At 36.0% G+C, this 25000-nt stretch overlaps 1 protein-coding gene across 1 annotated transcript in view; it reads right to left on the bottom strand.

The window, feature by feature from the left end:
* The window catches only part of FOXP2 (forkhead box P2), a 564152-nt gene that overhangs the window by 5267 nt on the left and 533885 nt on the right, over positions 1–25000 (bottom strand). The window contains exons 18-19 of the mRNA XM_032592431.1: positions 24287–24356; positions 23346–23509 (exon numbers count right to left, since the gene is read on the bottom strand). Coding sequence (XP_032448322.1) covers positions 23346–23509; positions 24287–24356 — 234 coding nt within the window. The remainder of the gene's footprint in view (positions 1–23345; positions 23510–24286; positions 24357–25000) is intronic.

Below are 25000 nucleotides of genomic sequence, written 5' to 3'. Positions count from 1 at the left end.
CTAAACAGATACTTAACAGCTGGTAAGATATACATAGATATCTAGCACTGTTTTATGGGATTACCCTCAAGTCAATTAATATTATTTTGGGCACCCCATATTTTAGCTAAAGATGTGACCTCATATGTAGTTGGCGTGTCCTAATGTTCAGGGCTCTGAGAAGACGTAAGTGGTCTCCCTTCTCTGACTCTGTTTCCTGATTTCCTGCCACACTTTCACTGGTCCCTCAGCTAGAGTGCTGCCATATCATGGGTATCCAATTCATTTGGGTTTACTTTTCCGGGTTGGATTTTAACTGAATAAGGAACCTGTGGGAAAGTCTCCAGTTCTGGATAAAGAGGAATATCAAACAGGATGCATTTTTAAAACACACACACATAGAGATAATTTTTTAAACATGATAGCTATGAAGGTATGTTCTATTGCATTTTTGAAGAATTTTACTATGCAAGGGCTAGTTATTTCATTACATCACTGCCTTGAACAAAAATCTGTCTGAAGTGAGACAAGAGGATGAGACAGGATTAAGCCAAAAACTCTCAGCCATTCTCAACAGGTAGGACTCACCTGATCCTTGAACAACAGCATTTCTGAATAATAACCTTTATTCCAGATGCCAAATATCATCCTTAAACATCATTCATGCTCAGCTGGCTACTCCAAATCACTTTATATGCTGACTTAGTCTATGTGCCCTCTTCAAACCTCTGTGTGTACACAGAACCCCAAATTCCATCCTACTCTGTGTTTTACCCACGCACATCCTGTCTACTCTTTACGGATCAATTTTTATCTACTTCTAAAGACTTTGTTTGACTTGACCAGTGTGCACTGATCTCCCACTTAGCCCCTCCAAAGCATTTTTTTTTGGTTGATCATTCTAATGCTCGAACCTACAGAACCTTTGAATCTTAAAACTGTACCATAATTTTATCCAACGCTCCTATTGCACAGAGTGGGAGTCACTTTCCAAGTGTTACAAGTACAGGTAAAGCCAGGACTAGTATACATGCTGGCCTCTGCAATGTTTCTTGGAATCTTGTTATTCCTGCTATCCCATGTTGCCTTCATCAAGTGCACTGAACTTAATTCTTTCTAGTGGTGGTGGTACCAAGTCTTGCCAACTAGGCTATGAACTTCACAGATCAGGAGAGCAATGGATATAGCAAGCACCTAGTAAATATGTGTTGATTGGATAAATGATGTGCCATCAAGTCACTCAGAGTTTCATTTGCACTAATTCTAGAGATTTTCTTAATGTTTATTATTGAGAGAGAGAGGGAGAGAGAGCAAGTAGGGGAGGGGAGAGAAAGAGGGAGACAGAGGATTTGAAGCAGGCTCTGAACTCACAGCAGAGTGCCTGACATAGGGCTCAAACTCATGAACCACAAGATCATGACTTGAGCTGAAGTTGGACACTTAACTGACTGAGCCACCCAGGTGCCCCTCATTTGCACTAATTCTAAAAAAATTTCAGGGTGCCTGGCTGGCTCAGTTTGTAGAGCATGCAACTCTTGATCTCAGGGTCATGAGTTCAAGCCCCATGTGGGGCATGAAGCCTACTTTAAAGAGAGAGAGAGGGAAAGTTTCTCTCTGGAACTAAGTATACTTAGAATCCTTACCATCCAGAAGTAGTTCACAAACAAGGTATGAGACCTGGGAAAGATGTAAATAAAATTTTCCCTTAAGGCTACAGTATTAGACTGCTAACTTACTAAAAATAAACTAAAACCAAAGCTAATAATTATTAATACTCAATTTTTAAAATATTTATTGCTATCAGCACAATACCTAAGAAAGAAATAAAAAAGTAACAAGAGAGATTAAGCATCTCAGAGAATAAGATTGTTTGAAAGTTATAGGACCTATGCCTGTAGGTGGGGGGAATCTTTTTCAATAAAAATAAAATTCCACCATGATTATCCCCAATCATATTATATTTCACATTTTTGGATCTCCATGCTTCCATGCTTCATATGACACCTGAAGGGAAATTGAACACAAGGAAACCACATGCCTTTGGTGGGTTGTAGGACAAATAAGGCATTAATCTCTTCTGTGGCCATTAGCAACATCTTTCCCTTTTTGTCCCCATTACAGATATTTTCTTTTTAGGAAAAAACGTGGATATTTCTATACTGTTTCTTTCTTTCTTTCTTTCTTTTTTTTTTTTTTAACTGTTTGTTCATTTATTTTGAGAGAGGGGAGCCTGACGTGGGCCTTGATCCCATGACTGTGAGATTATGACCTGAGCTGAAATCAAGAGTGGGGTGCTTAACCGAATGAGATACCCCAGGTGCCCCCTGTAGTGTTCATTTTTTTAAGGTACCCTGTGTTAACACCACTGTAAGATCATTAATTTTTCTTGCGAAAATACTCCCCCCCACCGTAGAAACATTTCTGACAATTCAAATAAAATAAAGGAATGCTTTTAAATTTTTTTTTCAACGTTTATTTGTTTTTGGGACAGAGAGAGACAGAGCATGAACGGGGGAGGGGCAGAGAGAGAGGGAAACACAGAATCGGAAACAGGCTCCAGGCTCTGAGCCATCAGCCCAGAGCCCGACGCGGGGCTCGAACTCACGGACCGCGAGATCGTGACCTGGCTGAAGTCGGACGCTTAACCGACTGCGCCACCCAGGCGCCCCAAGGAATGCTTTTAAAGAAACACCCTCTCTGTTCAGTGCTCACCAATTCTGCCTTCTGTATCCTCTTCTCCAGTGAAAATATTTTATAGGTTCTAATTACTAGGGTGTAATTTAAAATAGTAAATTATATGTACTTGGTATTTTGATTAACTTATAAGTATAGTATAAAGTAATACTGAGTAATTTAGGCACCTCATTTATAACCTTTGGTCATGTAGCAGTGGTTAAGTGGTTAATGATATAGTGGGCTTTAAGGATAAAATGTTTGGGTTTGAATCCTGGCTTCCTTACGTCCTAGCTGTGTGACTGGGAAGTTACTCTATATGTCCTTTTCTTTACTCATAAAGGAGGAGTAATAAAGTACCCACTTTATACAGTTGTTAGGAGGATTAAGTGATTTTTTTTATATATGTGAACCACTTAGAACAGTGCCTGGGTCATAAGTGATCAATGAATGTTAGATACAGTCATGATATAATTACAACCTTAAATACATTTGGGAGAAGATATGTATAAATACATGATCTAATTTTAAACACTGTATGAGTTTAATTAGCTCTAAAAATATTTTAGCCCTTCTCCCAATGTGAGATTTTTATTACTATATCAGAAAAGTCATAAAAGAATGATATATGTCCCCCACATATCAGATGCCAGGCATTAGGGTTATTAAAGTAATCCTAGTAACAGCTGCGCTTCCTTAAAAGTACATTTGAGGTAATAAAGTCAATGGAACAAAATAACATGACATATTAATATAATTATTCCAAAGAATTATTTACTAATAATTTCCTGAACACAGAAACACTAAACCAGAAGCCCAGGTCATATCTTGGATCATTTTTAGATCAACGGAGGAAAGCAAATTTCAGAGTAGAAGGGCCATCATTGAAAAGCCCTGTACACCGACCTCCTACACTTACTCTCCTCCATCATCCATCCCAGGGCTCATCATTAGCTTGCCATTAAAATCATTAACATGTGTGCATTGAATGGTCCAGGCTTGCCTCACATTTGCTGTGCACATTAGGGCTTATGGAGTCTGATAGTGTATGTTTAGCTGAAGAAACCTACATAGGTTAACTCAAAGTTGACTCAAAAGTGGACATTTTCAGAGATATAGCAATAAACATACACTTGTTGGGGAATTTTTTTTTTCTGCCAAAAATTCCTTTGTGCTGTGTTTTGAGCCACGTCCCCTGTGTCTGTAATGATGTAAAGAACATCAATCTCACTCTGACAGTAAGAGCCAATAACATGTAACTATTATCTTTTAGTGCCAATAATTAATTTAACAAAAGTGTATGGAGTACTTTCCATATATAAGGCACTGTGGGGGCTTTAAATAGCGATCAAAGAATTTGCAGTCTAATATGGAAGAAATATGTACCCAGATAACTACAAGATTGCCCTCCATAAGTGTACTAAGAGAAGGAGCGATTGAGACAGGAGGAGTTCACAGCTGGGAAAGATGATTTGCCTCTAAGAAGACCTGCAATGTATGTATACTCTTAATGGCATTCTTTTAAGACAATAAAGTAAGAGAAAGTTCAAATGGACAAAAGAGAGAAATCCTTGACTATCCTGATAGTTCTTTCTGGGTTTGAGGATGGTTTCGATATTCATCATGCCATGTTTTCCTTTCACTGATTTGAAATTTATGTGCTGCTTCCTTCAGGGATGGCTTGAGGTATCGTACAGATTAAACTGCAGTCCTTAACAGAGTCTTTAATAATAAGTAAAGTAGAAGCTACTTCAAACAAATAAAATCAGTTGTTTCCAGGAACAAAATAGATGATATGCATTTGAAACATCAAAATATTAGCTTTTTTTTTAACTTATGGACATAATGAAAGAAAGAATAAAACCAGTGGAGTCACTGATTTTTTTATTGTCTGAAAACTTGAATAGGGATAATAAAGAGACGTATTTTTAACATATTTTAAGGCAGGAGTCTATGAAGTCTGGATTGGATGATTTTGCCAGCCACTTATTTAGTTATTGGGCACCTAACACAAGCCAGGCATCTGTATTACTACAGACGTAAGAGTACAAACCTTTGGCACAGGAGGACACAGAAAGAAGGTAATCATGTTTGATAGTCACTGTAGTCGTTCTTAACCTGATAAATACGGCATATTTCTTTAGATGGATTTGGAAACAAGTTCATCTTTGATTTTAAAGCAAATGATCCATTTGGTAAATAGTGGATATTCTTTCAAACAAGAATCCACAAATTCATTGCGAATGGTTTAAAACCTCTTCTTTCCATGAAATAGATCTTTCTTAAAAAGTTTTTTTATTTTTATTTTTTGAGAGAGAATGAGTGGGGGAAGGGAAGAGAGAGAGGGAGGGAGATAATACCCAGCAGGCTCTGCTCTGTCAGTGCTGTCAGTGCCAAGCCCAACATTGGGCTCGACTAAGCCACCCAGGCACCCCAAATAGATTTTTTAAATGTTTATTTATTTTTGAGAGAGAGAGACAGAGTGTCAGTGGGGGAGGGGCAGAGAGAGAGGGAGACACAGAATCCAAAGCAGGCTGCAGGCTCTGAGCTGTCAGCAGAGTCGGACTCAGGACTCAAACCCACGAACTACAAGATCATGACCTGAGCCAGTCAGACGCCAGTCACCCAGGTGCCCCCAAATAGAAGATTTCGAATTCAGCTATTCTGTGTAGTCCACTGCCTCTGATTTTCTACAGAAATGTGGTGGTTTATATTTCTAGTTTAAAGAAGATAAACCCACCTCCTAATTTAATATAACTTGCATTTGGGAGAACTAGAATGCTATTTGGAATTTCTCTGGATAAAGGGAGAGCAAGTATTTAGTGACTGAGAGACGTAAGTCTGCTATTACTCTCTGACAGAGAGGTACAAAGTCAGTAAATGAAAGGGAAGTGCTTCTAGATGGATAAAAGTTACTTCTTGTTAAAAGTGAAAAGAATTCAACAGACATTATGTGCAAACCACTGGGCTAGGGGCTGATATGAACAATAGTTCCTGTTTTCATAGTTTCCAATGTAATAGGAGGTACGATGTATACAAAAGTAACTCTGATACCAGGCAGAATGTGATCAGTACCACAGTTGACAAAGTGTTAGGAAAGAGGGGAGGTAAATTCCAGCAATGCAATCAGTGAGTACTTTATGAAAGAGGGAGGTGTCACTTCAGGCAGGCTTTGAAATATGTGAAAATGTTCATAATGCAGAAACGAGGGAAAGGACCTTCTGAGTGGAAATGGGGAAAATGGATAATCTTAAATGTGTTGTGGGAAACCTGAGAGTGTGCAGAGGCCATGGAGAAAGGAGGGTTAGTAATAAAGAAATATGTTAGAAAGCAGAGCAAGGTCAGATGGTGAAGGGCCCTTGAGTTGCATTTTATGGAGTTTAAAATTTATTCTCTGCCAGCTGAAGGGCTATTGATGGTTTCTGAGCCCGGCAGCAAAAAGATAGAAGAGTTTTGGAGGATTAACTTGCAAAGCTTACACTGAGTGTAGGACACTGGAGGGAGGATTCCCAGGTAGGAGACCACTAAAACAGTGTAACAGGTAATGATGGTTAGGACTAAGGTGGAGGGATTAGGAACAGTGGAGAGCAGTGAAAAATTTAGGCTGTAGGCCACGGAGTAAAATGGTTTTGCATCCATTGATCCTAAATTTATGTGTATGTGAAATAGTTCCCTCCTATGCTCTACCACGGAGCTAGAAGGACCTACATCTATGTCCAAAATTCTAAGTGGTTGGGGCACCTGGGTGGCTCAATCAGTTAAGTATCTGACTTTGGCTGAGGTCATGATCTCATGGTTCGTGAGTTCGAGCCCTACGTCGGGTTCTGCTCTGTCAGTGTGGAGCCTGTTTGGAATTCTCTCTCCCCAATCTCTCTCTGCCCCTCCCCAGCATGTGTGCATGTTCTATCTCAAGTTTAAAAGAAGATTCTAGAAGTTAAAAGAGGAGATGACTGTCTATAACTCATATACAATTTTGATGAATCTTTATATTTTGTTTTAATTGCTCAAGGAAGAGAAGTAGATCCCAGAAAGTGGGAGATATTAGAAACTGGAAGATGAGAAGATATTGAAAATGAATCTCTATAGTACTCTTTGTGATTGAGAGAGCAGTCAGTAGCAGAAATGATCACAAAAACTCATAAAGGCTATTGATACTCGATATTTAGATATTTTATATATTTTTAATCCTTACTTTGTGTTCTTATGTCACTTTATATATTTTTTAATGTTTGTTTGTTTGTTTATTTATTTAGAGAGAAAGAGAGCACAAGTAGGAGAAGGACAAAAAGAGAAAGACACAGAATGTGAAGCAGGCTCCAGGCTCTGAGCTGTCAATGCAGAGCCTGACATGGGGCTCGAATTCATGAACCGTGAGATCATAACCAGAGCCAAAGTTGCATGGTTAACAGACTAAGCCAACCAGACACCCTTCTTATGTTATTTTAAAGACTTAATAAAAATAAAAAAAACTTCTTCACAGTGAAGGAAACAATCAACAAAACTAAAAGGCAATCTTTGAAATGGGAGAAGATATTTGCAAATAACATATCTGATAAAAGGTTAGTATCCAAAATATATAAAGAACTTACAAACCCTCAACACCCAAAAAATGAATAATCCAATTTAAAAATGGGCAGAAGACATGAATAGACATTTTTCCAAAGAAGACATCCAGATAACCAAGAGACACATGAAAAGATGCTCAACATCACTGATCATCAGGGAAATACAAATCAAAACTACAATGAGATATCACCCTCACACCTATCAGAATGGCTAAAATTAGAAACACAAGAAAAAACAGGTGTTTGTGAGGATGTGGAGAAAAGGGAACCCTCTTGCTGTCTTGGTGGGAGAGCAAACTGGTGTGGCCATTCTCAAAAATAGTATGGAGGTTCCTCAAAAAGTTAAAAATAGAACTATCCTAAGATTCAGCAATTGCGCTACTAGGTATTTACCCAAAGGACACAAAAATACAGATTTGAAAGGATACATGCACCCCAATGTTTATAGCAGCATTATCAACAATAGCGAAATTATGGAAACAGCCCAAGTATGCATCAACTGGTGAATGGATAAAGAAGAAGTGGTATATACGTACAGTGGAATATCACTCAGCCATCAAAAAGAATGAAATCTTGCCATTTGCAAGGACATGGATGGAACTAGAGAGAATTATGCTAAGTGAAGTAAGTCAGTCAAAGACAAATACCATATGATTTAATTTGTATGTGGAATTTAAGAAACAAATGACCAGAGGGGGAAAAAAAAGAGAGACAAACCAAGAAACCAAGACTCTTAACTACAGAGAACAAACAGGGTTACCAGAGGGCAGGTGGGTGGGGGAAAGCGTGAAATAGGGGTTGGGGATTAAGGAGGACACTTGTGATCAGTACCAGGAATTGTATGGAAGTGCTGAATCACTATACACCTGAGACTAATATTACACTGTATGTTAACGAATTTGAATTTAAACAAAAACTTTAAAAACGTATTTTAAAACTGAATAGCGAAGGAAAAGTGCATAAAGTGTGGTGACTTTCTCAAGTCCAAAAACTCTACTATTTCTAGAGATGAGTAACAAAAAAAGAAAAGAGGTAAGCCTTTTTAAAAGTAGGTAACATATACCCATGAGGGTCTTGTTAAGAAACTCCAAATAATTGGTGATTTTTAAAAATGCCCCCACCCTATCATCAGCTTGGAGGCTAATGAACTCTAAGATAGGGCTCCCTCTGTCCAATCCCATCCCACAGGCATTCTCCTCTAGGCTGGTTGCCACACCAAGGCAATGGAATTATTGCCCGTTCTCTGAATGATAGTCACCTTTGCTTGTAATCCTTAAATCCTTTGCACCTATCTTCTCTTACCTCATCTCTGCTTAATATTAGGTTGAGAAATTTGATTGGTATTTTTTTAAGCAAAATCCATCAAATAGAAATAATTTCATAAAGTTCACCCTAAAAATTTACTTCATGTGAAGCCTAACTCAAAGCTAGAGCTCCCACAAAGGCTTTTCTGATTCTCTGTGTGCCTACACTTAGTTCTTTGAATTTACAATCAGGCTGGTAACTGTCTTCATTCTTTTACTTGGTCTCTCTCACTATCTATGCAGATATCCATTGCTCTACCAGAGTTTTACCTCTTTGTAGGTATAGACCATCTGCCACTTTCCAGCACAGTGCGTTGCATATAATAATTGCTCATTAAATGTTTATTCAATCAAATGAATGAAACTTATTTCTGTGATGTTCAACCTGCCAAACCTCTAGTAGAAGGAAATGCCAAGTAGCAGTTGATTTTTACACTCCAGTTTCTCTCTCACTTTTACAGACCACTCTCAATAATAGTATATACCAAAACACAAACAGAGGCCTAGCTACATTAATAGACTGATTCATTGCCTAAAGGAATGTGTTGGTTCTTTGGTTATGAAATTTATAAGCACTCAAGGCACCACGAAAGGCAGAAGAAATGTTAATTTTTGCCCATATCCTAAAGCAGAGAGTCAAATTATAATGGGGGGGGGGGTTATCTTTCCAGATTGTGGTCACATAATATATTCCTTAGAGAAATATAAATTGTCTTCATTTTCTTCTTATTCAAGACTAAGTAAAAGATCCGATACACTCGTCCTAGTTTTGTTTGTTTGTTTTTATTTTTTTTTAAATTTTTTTTCAACGTTTATTTATTTTTTTGGGGACAGAGAGAGACAGAGCATGAACAGGGGAGGGGCAGAGAGAGAGGGAAACACAGAATCGGAAACAGGCTCCAGGCTCTGAGCCATCAGCCCAGAGCCTGACGCGGGGCTCAAACTCACAGACCGCGAGATCGTGACCTGGCTGAAGTCGGACGCTTAACCGACTGTGCCACCCAGGCGCCCTGTTTGTTTTTAAGATTAAGAAAGTACTATGAATAAAGTTCTCTTTAACTGAGATGTTCCAAATATATTTAAGTCAATAGATGTTAGATTGTAGAATCACAACAGTGTGTCCTTATTTAACAGTTATCAAATGTAACAATTAAAATATTTATATGTCATTTTTTATGAGAAACTCAGTGGCACAATGTAAATTTGTTTGAGGCTTTCAGAAATACAATATTTACTACCACCATGAAGCTAATGATAAAATTTTAAGTCTCTCTCTTTTTTTTATTTTTTAGGACGAGACATATGGTAGTATTTGATAAATTGTTGGTCATTCAATCAAGAAATTAGGAATTTTCAAGGTTGATCTAAAACCAGGTTAATTGATCATGTAAAGAATGTGCTAGTTATTTATTGACAGCATGTATCATTATTTTCTATGCATATTTTTTAGTTTGTTTATTTATTTATTTATTTATTTATTTTATTCTCAAGTTAGTTAACATATAATGTAGTCTTGACTTCAGAAGTAGAACCCAGTGATTCATCACTTACATATAACACCCAGTGTCCATCCTAAGGGGACACTTGTTGGGAAAATTTTAAGTCTTAAGTATTATGGTATATGCAAAAATGCTTTGTAAAAATTACAATTAATAGCTCATATCTACAATATGGGTAATTTTAGGAAATGTACAGTTACTTTTATCACACATTTGTAAGTCAGAACTAAATGTAATGCTAGATTAAAATTGTTTTTGTGTTTTAATGATTAGGAGATATCTTTGTACCTTTTCTTTAGATAATCCTAGTTATTTCAGAAAAATTATAATATATTTCATACAGTGTACCTACTTAAAAGAATAATAAACATTTTATATGAAGAGGTATAATACATCTTTTAAAAATCCAGGGGCGCCTGGGTGGCTCAGTCGGTTGAGCGTCCGACTTCAGCTCAGGTCACGATCTCACAGTCCGTGGGTTCGAGCCCCGCGTCGGGCTCTGGGCTGATGGCTCAGAGCCTGGAGCACGCTTCTGATTCTGTGTCTCTCTCTCTCTCTGCCCCTCCCCCGTTCATGCTCTGTCTCTCTCTGTCTCAAAAATAAATAAACGTTAAAAAAAATTAAAAAAAAAAATCCAGTAAGAATATTTTTAACCTTTCCCCTGTCGTAGCACACCTGAAGGATAAAACATGCTTCTCTCAGTAACTATGAATCATTACTACAAAAAAAATGTTACTCCTGGGAGAATACTCAAAAAACTATTTTCAGAAATAGTGTTAGGGCCCTAATGCTTCAATTCTACTGTGGATATTGATTATATTTGACCCAATATAGCAATATTTATCCAGTAAAATTAACATATTTACGGTACTTTGAGAAACATACTGTATATCTTGAAATATGTGTAGTCCTTAAACCATGCATTACTTCTATTTAATTTATTTAGTTTGGATACCTTTAACTTGCATGGTATATACACTGGTTAACTCCAACAGAAAATATTTATAGTCATACAAATTCTTTACCTCTTTTTTTTACCATTATGTCCTAATTGTTGATTAACAACATTAAAAAATATCAGAGTATAATGAGTATTGCTATAGGCTAATATGCTGTCCATTGATTTGTATAGGTTTTCACTATTTCACCAAAAAAATCAAAATTTTTCTTTTCTTTTTTCTTTTCTTTTCTCTTCCCTTCTTCTTCTTCTTCTTCTTCTTCTTCTTCTTCTTCTTCTTGGAGAGAGAGAGAGAGAGAAAGAGAGAGAGAGAGAGGGAGAGCACGCAGCACAAGCTAGCAGGGGAAGGGGCAGAGGGAGTGGGAGAGAGAGAATCTTAGGCAGGCTCCATGCCCAGTGCAGAGCCTGATATGGGGCTCAAGCTCAGAACGGTAAGATCATGACCTGAGCCAAAATCAAGAGCTGGACGCTCAACCAACCGAGACGCCCAGGTGCCCCCAAATCAAAATATTTCTAATTAAAAGGAAATACCTGGATAAGATGGGGTTTTCTTTTAGCTATTTATAATGTCTATATTTAGTTCTTGGCACAGAACTGTAGAATGAATAATGATAACTACTAGTATGTAAGCATTATAAAAAAAATCAAATTATAAGATTAGCACTTTATTTGTTTTTGTTTTTGTTTTCATTTTTAATATATGAAATTTATTGTCAAATTGGTTTCCATACAACACCCAGTGCTTAAGATTAGCACTTTAACTATCAATTTTATATATGCTTGAAAAAAATTTGATTCAATTAGTTCAAATTTGCTAGTTGTGCAATCTTTATGCTTACTACATAAATATCATTGCTTTAACGATGTACAATGAATTCTAAAATATAAGCACAGGATCCTTTATTAAGACACAAAGATTTAGCTTCATGACACTCAATTTTTAGTTTTGTTTGTTACTTTTGAGTAGCTAACTTATATCAACTGGTATCTTAGAAGATTCAATCACATCAAATAATTTTTTAAAAGTCTTTTTTTCCCCGAAAGAAGAAGTTTTAGAGGAAAACTAGTGAGATAATTGATGTACATTTAGAAAGCATATGAAAAATGGAGATTGTGGAAATTCAATTTTACTCATTTCCTTCTAGTATAAATACAAGGAAATGATATAATTATATTTGGAATTTAAGGGTAGATTTATAAAATTTGCAAGTTTAGTTATCTCCATTTGTATAAAGTCAGGTTGAAATGAGAAACAATTCCTGTTTCTTAAACACTTGTAACTTTTAGAGTAATATTTTGTTTAGGAAGTATTTTAGTTTAACATATCAAAGAAATAAGGTAATGAATGAAACTAAAGTTTTAAAAGGAAAAGTTTGATTTTAAAAGAAAAAAATTTCCGTTGTACTTTTATTGATTTACTTTGAGAGGGAGAGCAAGTGGGGTAGGGGCACAGGGAGAGAGGCAAGAGAGAGAATCCCAAGAAGGCTCTGCACTGTCAGCTCACAGCCCCAATGTGGGGCTTGAACCCACAAACCATGAGATCATGACCTGAGCCGAAATCAAGAGATGGATATTTAACCGACTGAGCCACCCAGGTGCTCTTCATAGTATTTTTTTAAAATGAGAGATGATCTTAGCCTAATGTGAGTAATTAAACAACTAAAGTTACCTACACTGACATTAAGAAACTATTTGCTTAATTTTACTTAAGATTTTATTCTTTTGATATAATAATCCTCCTTCTGCCAAAATACAGATTTTATTTCCTAAATTAAACACACAGCAGAGAAATAATTCTCTGTTTTGCAAAAGTCAATAAGAAGGCCATATATTAAAGCCACTAGACATGAAAAATTAGCTATAGATTTATTAAAGAAATTACAAAACAGATACTTACTAGTATAGTTAAATTTTTTCCAGTTTATTATTTTTCAAGATTTTCTCTTCTGTAAATTAAAATAACATTTACCACAAAATTTTTACTGTTGTCTGAATTATCTTTGTTTTGATTTGAATGAATCTGCACATAGCTACCATTAGAACAGTACTTGGAACTACTACTCCAGTTATTACCCCATTTCAAAAGATAAAAATTCTGCTTATCTCTTGATTAAAATAAAAATATTCCTCCTCCCAGAAATGTGCAACCAGGAAGAGCAAGACAGAACAACTGGAGAGAACAAGTGATTCCTCTTTCCATGTATACCTTGTATCACTTGTTTCATTCAGAATATAATTAGAAAATGCCCTGCTAAATTTCCTACACCTTTTTTGCGTTGGCTAAAAATAAACTGACAAATGAATTTTAATTTTTCATCTTAAGGTCAGAATACAACTTTAATCCTAATATAGTTAATAAATCTTATATCTCCTTTAATCTGTCATCTAAAAATCACAGCCATTTATTTGATTGAAAGGAATATTGTTTCCAGATAACTGTAATAAAAATTTCTTTTCTAAGATACACTGCCAGTCTCAAGGATGGAGTTTATAATTCTATCCTACATCCCAATGGATCTGACCCCAAGATGGAGATCTAAAGTTCCATTTAAAGTCAATAGAAGTTCTAAGAAATATAACAAAAAGGTGGACTAAGGTTAATAAAACATAATTTTATAAATTGTACGCATATATATGTGTATCAAAATTTCTCTAAGATTTCTTGCCCTTACCTTCAGCATTATACTGAAATTTATTCAAATTTATGCAACATTGTTTAAAGGACCTGGATTTTACATGATTTGAAGGCTCGCTCCCAAATGATTTCAGATAGTTTTGCTGCAGTGCTCTTAAAAAAAACATAACAACAAAATTCATTATGATTTATCATTCTATTTGATTTATAAAAGTAATAGATATGACCCAAACAGCTGCAATAAAATGAAAATACAATTGTAATTACTTTGATCCTTGATGAGTATGAACAGATTTTGCCCAATCTCAGAATTAAAACTAGTTGCATGTTGAGATATAATTGGTACTATTCAATTTTGTGTCTCATAAATGGAAACCTTCAACCAACATCTAGCTGTGGATCTAGGATCTTTATATTTCTGATCTGTAGGCCAGTGAAATAAAAGAAAATCTAAATTAAATCTTGACACTCAGCCATTAAGGGGGCTTTGCTGCTGCTCCGGAACTCCTTTGAACTATTCATCCAAGAAATGTGTTTGCCTTGTTTCTTGGAATAAGTTTCAATCAAAAATGTCAGGATGGGTATAAAGGTACACAAAATGTATATCCCTGTTCCTAATTCCCTCTTTGATAACTTGGCTTCTGGCTCCTTGAAGACTTTGCCCTCAAAGTCCTATAACTGGGCCCTACGGCTGTGGCTAGCCACCCCCCCCCCAATGTGGCTCACCCATTTTCTGGACTGTGGTCTATTTCCCTTTGCCACATTGCCTGATGGGATGTTGTCCATCCACTGCTGGCTCTTGATGAAGCTCTCTCCTGGATATCTTTACAGAGATTGCTGTCCACCAGGATTACATTACATATGGTTCATGTCATTAGGTCTGTCTAATCTGTGAGACTGGCCGCTCTGCTGAAACTATTTCTCTGCTCAAATTAAATTGTAGTGTTGGCTCAGTGTTCAGTTTTCTCCTGAACTACGCTAAGTTATGCTCTATTAGTTCCAAACACAAGATTGAAATAGGGAATAAAGCCAATAGTTACCTCTTGTTCTAAATCTAATACATTATGTCCTTTTTTAACCTGCAAATTAACAAAAGGAATCTTATTTTTAACGTTCATTTATTTATTTTTGAGAGAGAGATGGACAGAGAGATAGAATGAGAGAGAGAGAGAATAGATGAAGGATGGACAGAGAGAGATGGAGAGAGAGTATTCCAAGCTCTGTTCTGACAGCATGGAGCCTGATGTGGGGCTCAACCTCGTGAACTGTGAGATCATGACCTGAGCTGAAGTCAAAAGTCGGAAGCCTAACGGACTGAGCCACCCAGGTGCCCCAGCGAAGGGATCTTATATTTAATGTTGGAAATGCAAATTTTTATAGAGTAAGGTAACATTGCATGAGTATACATTGAATGAATACTGTTACTTCTGACTTTTAAATGTTTTGATGATGTTACTCCATTTTTAGTCTTCAAAGATTAAGATAATGTTGAATGAACACAAGAACATTAGTTTCCACTAGTTATATTAAACTATTTGATCATCTGTTGCTTACATGAATTATTTAATTCTATTCTAATGATAGAAACTGCTTACGGAATAGAGAAACCCAGTAAAAAGTTTTATACTGTAGTTTTTGGTGTCAAAATATTCAAGCATATTGTGACACTCATGTTAATGATCAATTTTAAATTCTGATAAACTAGTTAAAATACATATAATTGTAACACATATTAAAATATAATTTTTCATCATGGAAAGTAATTTCACATTAAGTAATATTCTGAAATGATAGCTGACTTCATGTAATAAATACCTTTGGTCATAAAATTCCTATAGTTGCCAAATATACATCCACTTCCCAAACCCCATGTCAAAAGCTGAAGTTAAAACACCATACAGGTATATTAAAATCTTCATTTCACCCTGGTAGTAGAAGTAGGAAGAAATTAATACAGCATAGCAATATTCCTTTTCTAACAATGCAGTCAATGACATTTTGACCCTTAGAGAAAGGAAATTTCTAAGGCTCAACCCGTGTTAGTGCAAATGAAGATGTTCCTTCTAACAAGGTATCTTCTTTAGATATGAAATAAAATCAGTAAGCTACAGTACTGTCAGCTAAAAGTTTTCCGACACACTTTGCCTAAATGGTGGGGATTCAAGCCATGGATGTCAGATATCATCTGTATAGTTCTATAAAAATCCTTCAAAACCCTATAGGAACCCACAAATTCCCACAATTGGCACGGTAGGGAGACAACACCTTTTAGCTGAAGGCTCTGTACCTCTGGGAGGATCTTTTTATTAAGAGGAACTAGAATGAGTTGTAAGTGCCACATATGGGGACTGGAATAATGTAAAAAAGAACAGCAGCCACTGAGCCACACTTGTAGCACTTAAAAAAAAAAAAAAGATGAGATGATAAAGAGCTGGCATAATCATAAGTTCTGTACAATCACTTTGGAAAGAGATCTCAAAGCTAACTAGCAAAGTTAATGAAAAGTTTAGAGATTAAATAAAAATGGAATTAACTCAGAATGAGAATTATGAGGCCCAGAAATGCTAGGACCAAAATATAAATAAATAAATAAATAAATAAATAAATAAACAAACAAACAAAATAAAAATTAAAGGTGACTGAAAAGTTGTGAATTAGAAAATCTGCAAAAACGTATGTAAAGCAAAAAAAAAAAAAAAAAGAAAGAAAGAAAAAGGAAAAAAAGCTTTTATGTTTAGAGCTTCAAAATGCTCTTTTGTTTTGTTTTGTTTTTTGTTTTTTTGTTTTTTCAAAATGCCTCTTAATGATCCAAAATATCAGCAAAAATATCTCGGGCTTAACCAGCATGAAAACAATGAGAGAGAGCATTCTACTTGCTCAACTTGTCAGTCACTTTCAACTGCTTTCCTCTGAAATACAGAGCCACTTTAATTTTAAGTGCTTTTGTCCACAGAGAGATCTAAGGTCTGTAGGGATTTTACATAAAATGTCACCAACTAAAGGTGTAGGGTCTGCAAATTCTGCATGTACCTACAAAGTGCAATTTAAATTTTAAGGCAGCCAAGGAGCAGAGAAGGAAGCAAGGCAATATTATATACGCGAATATCTTTATTATGTTCTATGACAAGTCACGATTTATATTTGATTTTCAATACTGTTTTACAAAATGGGAGTCCGGAGGTCCTTTTTAGTGCTCTTTGGTTGCAAAATATAATTGCCAAGAGAGGCTGAAGTTTATCATTGGAATGATACAACCACTGAGGTTCTCAAGAAGCAGAGGACTGGGACACGCATTGTATAGAAAGTTCTGGGGCATGTAGAATACGTGTTCAACATGTTAATCAAAAAGATTAATGTGATCCCTGTTGCAGTCCTGAAATACTACTATATGACTCCTTTTATGTGATGCCTCAGCCTTTGATTTCATTACTCTAAAGTTTTGGCTTCTAAGGACAACAGATTTATTTTCTAGTCTTATATGAACCATATTAACATTCTGATTCTATATGGAAGATCATTAACTCTCGAACTTCAAATATTTGCTTTAATAAGAGGGAGAAAATAATAATCATCTGCAACTAATGTAGAATATTATTAGCGAGTAGAACTTTGAAATGACACAGAGGCTGAAAGGATTCAGGAATGACATGTAAGAAATGATCTGAAAACTCAACAGTAGGAGACTCTAATAATCAGAAAGGGGAACGACATGACAATGGAAGGCTTTGTGAGTAAAGGCCTCAATACAAAACCAGTCTAGGAAGAACATTGATTTTGATCTCTAGAAACAAAATTTGAAAATACAAAAATAGGAATCTCACTTAACATGTTTCAAAAGAGAAAAAAAAAAGCAAAGATGAACCAACTTATTGAGAGCAAGGAGAAACAACTGATTAGTTAAAAAAAAAAAAAAGAACCAAGTTGAACTAAATATGGTAGGTATATCAATAAACTTCTCTTTTTGCTTCAGGTTTAGAAGGAGACAGGAAATGGACTGATTCTACCAGTACAAGTTCACCTTCCAGCTCTGCTCCAAATGTTTTCTTATCTTTTCGTTCAGTTATGTTTAACTTGTGGGAGAAGGGAGTAAGTTCAAATTATTTCCGCTTGAACACAGCATCAATCCTCTGTAAGTAGTCTTTTTAAGAGGCGAACATTGATATAAAACAAGTATCTAACTTAATTTTATCCATATTCTGTAGAACTCTGAGAAGTCATGAAGGAGGAAATATTGGCATGAGGTACATAAGGGAAGAGTATTCTAAAATAATAATGATACACAGCTCAGACTTAGGGGAGGTATTCTTATTTCTTTTAATTTTTTTAAATGTTTATTTTTGAGAGACAGAGACAGAGCATGAGCAGGGGAGGGGCAGAGAGAGAGGGAGACAGAGAATCTGAAGCAGGCTCCAGGCTCTAAGATGTCAGTCAGGACAGAGCCCGACGTGGGGCTCGAACTCATGAACCGAAATGCAGGATCATGATCTGAGCTGAAGTTGGAAGCTTAACCAACTGAGCCAACCAGGAGCCCCAGGGGAAGTATTCTTTTTTTTTTTTTTTAATTTTTTTTAACGTTTTATTTATTTTTGAGACAGGGAGAGACAGAGCATGAACAGGGGAGGGTCAGAGAGAGGGAGACACAGAATCTGAAACAGGCTCCAGGCTCTGAGCTGTCAGCACAGAGCCCGACGCGGGGCCCGAACTCACGGACCGCGAAATCATGACCTGAGCCGAAGTCGGCCGCTTAACCAACTGAGCCACCCAGGCGCCCTGGGGAAGTATTCTTTACATTTGTTCAGACCATGATGACTCTATAACTCTTTGACAACAGTATAAAATACATATTTTAAAATCTATTTGGCTGAAAAGAGTCAAATCAAGTTTAAAAAAACTTATTATGTAGAATCTATATTATTCTACCTAGCTTTAACCTTTCTTCCTTTTTTCTAAAATCCCCTTGAACATTCGATCTGATTAATAATGCATTAATTTCAGTACTTTTTTTCTTTTTTAATTCACCTTCAACAAGATAAATAAAATTGAACAAGATCTGAGAGGACAATCACGAATGAGGTGAAGGGGGCTGCTACTTACTATTCTGATAAATTTGAACAGTTATAAAATACATATAAACTAAATAATTAAAATTCAAAATAAAACTTCACGAACTTTACCAATATTTAGAAAGATCTGTGAGTTCTCTCATAAAGACGAACACTGTATTTAGTCATTTCTTCTTTCTAAAAATCCCTTGTTTTCCCTTTGTTTTCAGGGTTCAGAGAGAATCCTGGATTTCCTCTTGTAGGGATTACATTGTGAAGTCAAACCATTTCACATAAACTCATCTTCCATGTGATTCTTCGTAATAGTCATCACACAGTTACCAAGTGCTTACTTGATATGAGTTAGCATGTCAGAGGTTTCAAATTGTACGATACATCCAAAACATAGTATCTGTCCTTCAGCTGGGGCTATCTGCAAAGTGAGCACGCAGAAGGCTTGTGCACACATTCACACACAGGCTTTGTTAGTACCAGTAAATGGTATGTGGAGCAAGCTCTTCCAAAGTGTGGAGCAAAGTGTGCGTCATGATAGCACCGTTACTCAGGAAAGCTTCCTAGAAAAATAGGACTAGGCTCCTAAGAAAAGGCAGAAATTAGGTTAAGGGGAAGGAGATGAAGAGCCAAAAAAGGAAAAGGCAGAAAGACAAGTAGTGAATGCAAAATGAATGCACTAGTTTGGCAAAAGCCTTCATTCAGGGCATTCTAAGAGTAAAACTTGGAGTGAAGAGAAAGTGTTAAATATGGAGCATCAAACTGCAGAATATGGATCACAATTTGACATCTCCTGTTCTCCTAAAATAATTTATAAGAAGCACTAATCTGTAGCTATTCCAACCTTCTAAAACTTCAAAACATCTCTACCAATCCCACGAGAATACTTCAATATTCTACTATGTTACCATTTGGATTTTGATTATACCATTTTGGAGTTGAATATAAAGACTAAACAAACAAACAAACAAACAAACAAACAAACAAAAAAGGCTCAGTTTCTTGAATCAAAGGACACTTAGGCTCTTGGATTCAACAAGTAAAATACTGAACACATCGTCTTCCCTCTTGAGCCTTTCCTCTTACAACTTCCAGTTTTCTTTGTGAGCTTCCAAAGTTGCTATGACTTTTCCTAATTTTCTCTTTGTCCCCAACATTCAGTGGGTTGTCTTATCTGGTCTTTTTCCTCATAATACTTCTTGTATTGATTCTTTGCTCGCCACTCTGAGGCTTGTACGTAAGTCAGGTACTACCTACCACAAGAATTAATCTTCTGCTCTCAGTCTCTCCCAACTCCAGAATATCCTACCAGGTGTGAGTTTCGTTTAGCACACTTCCAGATTACTCTTCCTAAAGCACAGCTCTGACAGTGTGAAACTCAAGCTCATGACATTAAGAGGCTCCATACAGCCTAAAAAAAAAAACCACAGCTTGATATTTAAGACACTCAATAGTCTACTAACCACCACTTCATACATTCTAAATTCTGTTTTCCTTTTTGTATTCTAAATTCCTGTCAAACCTATTAGTCAATGCTTTCTAGGCATATATCACGAGTTCCTGTTCTGGGTTGGTATTATTCATCTGGATTGTTCATTATCTATAACCTCAAATAACATTTTTTTTCTTTTCTCAAAAATCCCTTATCCTGCTGAGTCTGAGTAACCTGCTCACTACCATAAACTTCTGTGTCATATTGTTTCCTTTTGTGGATTGGCTTACTTCATGAATTATAAGAGGGGGTGAGAGGAAAAGGAAAGGGATGGTCAAGGAAACTAAACATACATTTATGGACTACCTTAAAAATGCATTAAAATTTGAAATATTTTAATATCATATTTAGTTTCACTTAGAGTAACAATGAGGTATTACAAGATGTAATATAAGCTAGTAACTGTGTGAGGGACATGGGGAGGAATTATTATCTTCCAGGCACTCATTTCATTTGAAAGAATCCTATGAGGTACGTATTATTATTAGTTACCTCATTTTCAGCTGAGAAAACTGAGGAAAGAAATGAATTCTACTCAGCTATTAGGTGCTAAATCTGGGGTTGGAACACCAACGATATGTCACTAGAGCCCATATACCAAAAGCAGCAGGCCTTTCTACTTCTCATTCCCAATTGCATCAGTAGAACTACTCCCTTCCAAAATAATAACAAGTACCACGGCTTTATTTCAGGGCACAGAAATATTCAACTTAAATATTCTCTAACAATTCTTTCACTTCTGTTTAATTTACAAAGTACTTGGAAGTGCATTTAATTATATGTAGCCAAATTTTGATTGAGAGAATCAGATAATATTTTTCCTTTGCCCCATAGTGTACATAAAATGCTTAGCATTCTTTAAGTACAAGCATATTCAAACTCTAAAAAGATGAAGATACAGAATACTGAAGTGACATGCCATCAATAATATTTGACGTCCAATATACAAAAAGTTAATGATAGAAGAAACAGATTCGAAGAATGAATGACAAGTCAATATTTTGCAAGATAATTAAAAAATTGATTGTAATTTATATAAATTAGGAAAAGATCAGATTTGGTCTCCCTCGGATTTTTTTTTTCCTGAAATCTACTTCCAACAGGCAAGGGAAGCTTTCCTTATACCTCTCTATGGAAAACACACCTGAGTTATTTTTCCACATGCACTAATTTATATTGGCAGAAAGCATACAATAAATTGACTATGAACATTTTAGCTTTATATACCTATAGTGGCAGTACATCAGGCACTAAATCCATAATTTTTATATATTATTTTATACATCCTATGTTTTTGCTGAAATATTTCACAATTAAATTCAACTAAATAATAAAATGAAGAGTCTGAAATAGCAATTGCCAAAAGAAAAAAAATACAACTAACCTAGCAATGCCATAGCTCAGCCCAATGACTATTTTAGGTTATAAAATAAAATGTTTAACAAACTATTGACTGAATCATTAATGTTTATTTCATTATTCTTATCACTGGACGCTCACACTTAAGAAAACACTTCTTTATGTACCCTTTCCATATGGTACACGACCACCAGTATCCACTGCATATTAACACAGGGAGTTATATCAGCAGCAGCTTAAACACTTTCATTATGAACGTCTTTCATTTCTCTGAAATAGGTCTTTTTTAAAAAGGGGAAAACAGGATCTAACTCTTGTTTGCTCTTTAAAGTTTTATTGTTTTAGCATTTTATACAGAGAGTGAGCACCAGCATACTCAGGAGAACTGCTGAAAGTAAAAGGCCTCAAGCTACCCACTGCCTGGCTGATAGGATAAAGCAGAGGTATAAAAACTTTTGTCTGATTGCTCACTTTCCTTGTTTTAGAGTATTCCTGCTCTCAAGAGCATATATTCATGTTCTTTCTACTTCGAGTTTTATTACTTCTTTTGTATTATTTAATACATCTAAAGACACTTCCAAAAGACAAATTTTTCCATTTTGAGAGAGTAATGGTTCGGAACCTGATAAAACACATTAATGTTCACAGTGTGTTTTGCGCAAAGGTGATAGGGTAAAAGTACTAGAAAGCAATTAAGCTCATGATCTTAAAGACATTAATATGTCAAATAGAAGAAGATGTTTAAAAAGTCAACAAAAATAATATCCTAGGAAAGGTCAAATGGATATAGGCGTGTATAAAGACCACATTTCTCATTCGGGTCTTTGACTAGACATTTAATGCAGAGATGGGGGAAAAATATAAAAATGAGAGAAAGTACTAGTCTTACCTCAATAACTTGAAATTTAGAAGTATATGATGTTTAACTCCAGGAAGTATGGACCTAAGTGTTGGCTCATCCTAACAACTGCGTGGTGTATACACTTTATTATTCAGATTATAATTTTTCCCCCGAATGCTAAGTTCTACCAAGGTCAATACTTTTTAGTAAACAAGAAACTGATATGCTTGGCCTACTGAATAAGGCCAGGCATTTTTTAAAGTGTCATACACATTTCTGAAATCCACAAAACATCAATTTTTAATACATCTACTCTCTCAGCTCCATTAAAAAGATGGTAGGGGAAAGATTTTAGAGTAATTAATGATATAGTTAGCTGCTAAATATTAATAGGAATCGTAGTCTTGCATAAAATATAACATATAAACCTTGCCAATACAGACGCACCAGTAATTAAAGTTGAATATGTAATTACACTGATTTATAAGACAGGCAAAAAGTTACACTTTACTAGCTTCTATGTAAACTGTGGCTAACAGTTAAACTTTGCATTTTACGGTTTATAAAAACGGGCAATATCTTGACTACAGTTCATAAATGGTTTAGAGACCTGTAATAGTAGTAAAAATTACGACAACTTATTCCATCATGAATATTTTTATTGCCCCATACAAACCAAACTGTGATAATGACCCATAAGATGTAGAATCATCTTAGACCCTGCTGTACCCCCAAGAGAATGCTCCTAGTGCTAAGAATTTGTAGAGGACTGCTAGTATAATAATTATGGGACATTGGAGAGAATCTAAAAGATGCATTAAGACTGATTTCGATACATTTTTTCGTATCATGAACACGGGGCAATTGAACTCTACTTAAAACTGTATTTTGTACTCATATGCCATCAGCAACTTCAGAAGACTACTGAATCCTAGAAGCATATGCGTACAGGCCCTTCCCGTCGCGGGGTCAGCTAACCCACTTACATGTGCGGCTGCGGTGAACAGCCTGGACTGCTGTTCCCATTGCTGTCGATGTGATCCAGGGAGCCATTGAGGTCTTCATGGACGGCCTGCAGCAGGCCACTGGATGCGTTATTGATCAGTCCCGGGTTACTAAGCAAAGGCAAACTGCTCTCTGCCAAGGCAGCCTAGTGAAACGAAGAAGGTGTAATACAACTTTGGAACTGCCCTTTAATTTTTTTTTTTGTTAACATGTATCTTCTTTTAATGGGTTCAGATCCCAACGAGGAGGTTTTAGGAGCATTTAAATAATACGGATGGGAAGGACAAAGACTCCCAAGCGGCCACTTGTGGCAGAGATATCAAGCAAATTAAGTGTGATGCGAAAATGTAAACAGAAGCTCACCCAGCAAACTTTTTCACTCATGTTTCAGCCTTCCACATAACGAAATGCTGTATTCCTACATGTCGTGAAAAACCCCAACATATAAGCAGTTGCTCTGCTTTTTAAAAATGACCAGGACTTAGCTCAAAATAAAGAAGTCCTGACATTTGCCTCCTCTGCATAAAAATTATATATTATAATTAAACTTTAAAGTTTTTGCCACAAGCACCATGTTCCCCAACACTATGATGTGAAATCATTTATGACAGCCTGGATAAATATTAATGCATAGCCACATGCATTTGCAAAAGCTTCTATCAATCTAGCATTTGCAGGAAAACCGAGTGTTCCAGATTTTGCCACAGGGTGTCCTTCTTGCTTCTTCACATCAAAAGTAGCTTGAATTAGAACCAGTGTTTTCTACAGTACTAGGTTCTACAACTTACTTGGATGATAAACCAACTCTTAAGAACAATCCCAATCCCATCTAAATACAAAGCATGCAAAACAAACAAACAAACAAACAAAGGCAAAACGCTCAAATACAAGGATAATGGAAAAGTGCATTTAATGCTATTACCTGCAAACTGGCATTAAGAGCTGCTCCGTAGCCTAAACTGGTAGGTATATTTTTTACTAAGGTTGGGCTTCTGGAAGAAAACATATAAAGATGATTTCTAAGTCAAAATAGAAAATATGTGGATATCAATAATCCTAGCTAAAAAAGATACGTTCTGGACTGTTGCCTCACACTACCAGTCCAGAGTGAATGTATCAAAGGCCACAGAAACAAGGTGATAGATTTCCGAGATGTAATTCTCTACACATTGTATATCAACTTGGTCCAGGGATATAGAAACTTTAGACTATGATGTACAGTGGGGCGTGACCTTGAGGATCCCCTAACCCAGTGTCTGGCTCTGTGAAGGTGTTGTTTCCAAGAAGAACAACATTCATATAAAATTTAAAAAATGTAAATATACAACACAATTACCAATTTGATGCAATCAGGAAATAATTAATAGTTAATTTCGAGAACACCGTGAATTAACATAACAAATTACCACAGTTAATTAAATGACAACATAATGGATTAACTATTTCTTGAATGTAGAAATTAGCACCTACTTGACTACAGAAATCAAAAGTGAAGGGCCAACAGTAGATAAAATGCATTAAAGCCATGCCTTCACAGAATGCGGTGGTGGCTTGGAGGAGTAGGAAAATGCTACCTGGAGTTAATTTATTAGGCACGAAATGTGTTCTAGGATATTTCTGACTTAAGTTTGGTAGT

This window comes from Lynx canadensis, chromosome A2 (genome assembly GCF_007474595.2).
Source record: "Lynx canadensis isolate LIC74 chromosome A2, mLynCan4.pri.v2, whole genome shotgun sequence".
In the NCBI taxonomy this organism is placed as follows: domain Eukaryota; kingdom Metazoa; phylum Chordata; class Mammalia; order Carnivora; family Felidae; genus Lynx; species Lynx canadensis.
The sequence above is the reverse complement of the archived record's forward strand: the minus strand, read 5'-3'. Positions and strand labels throughout refer to the sequence as shown.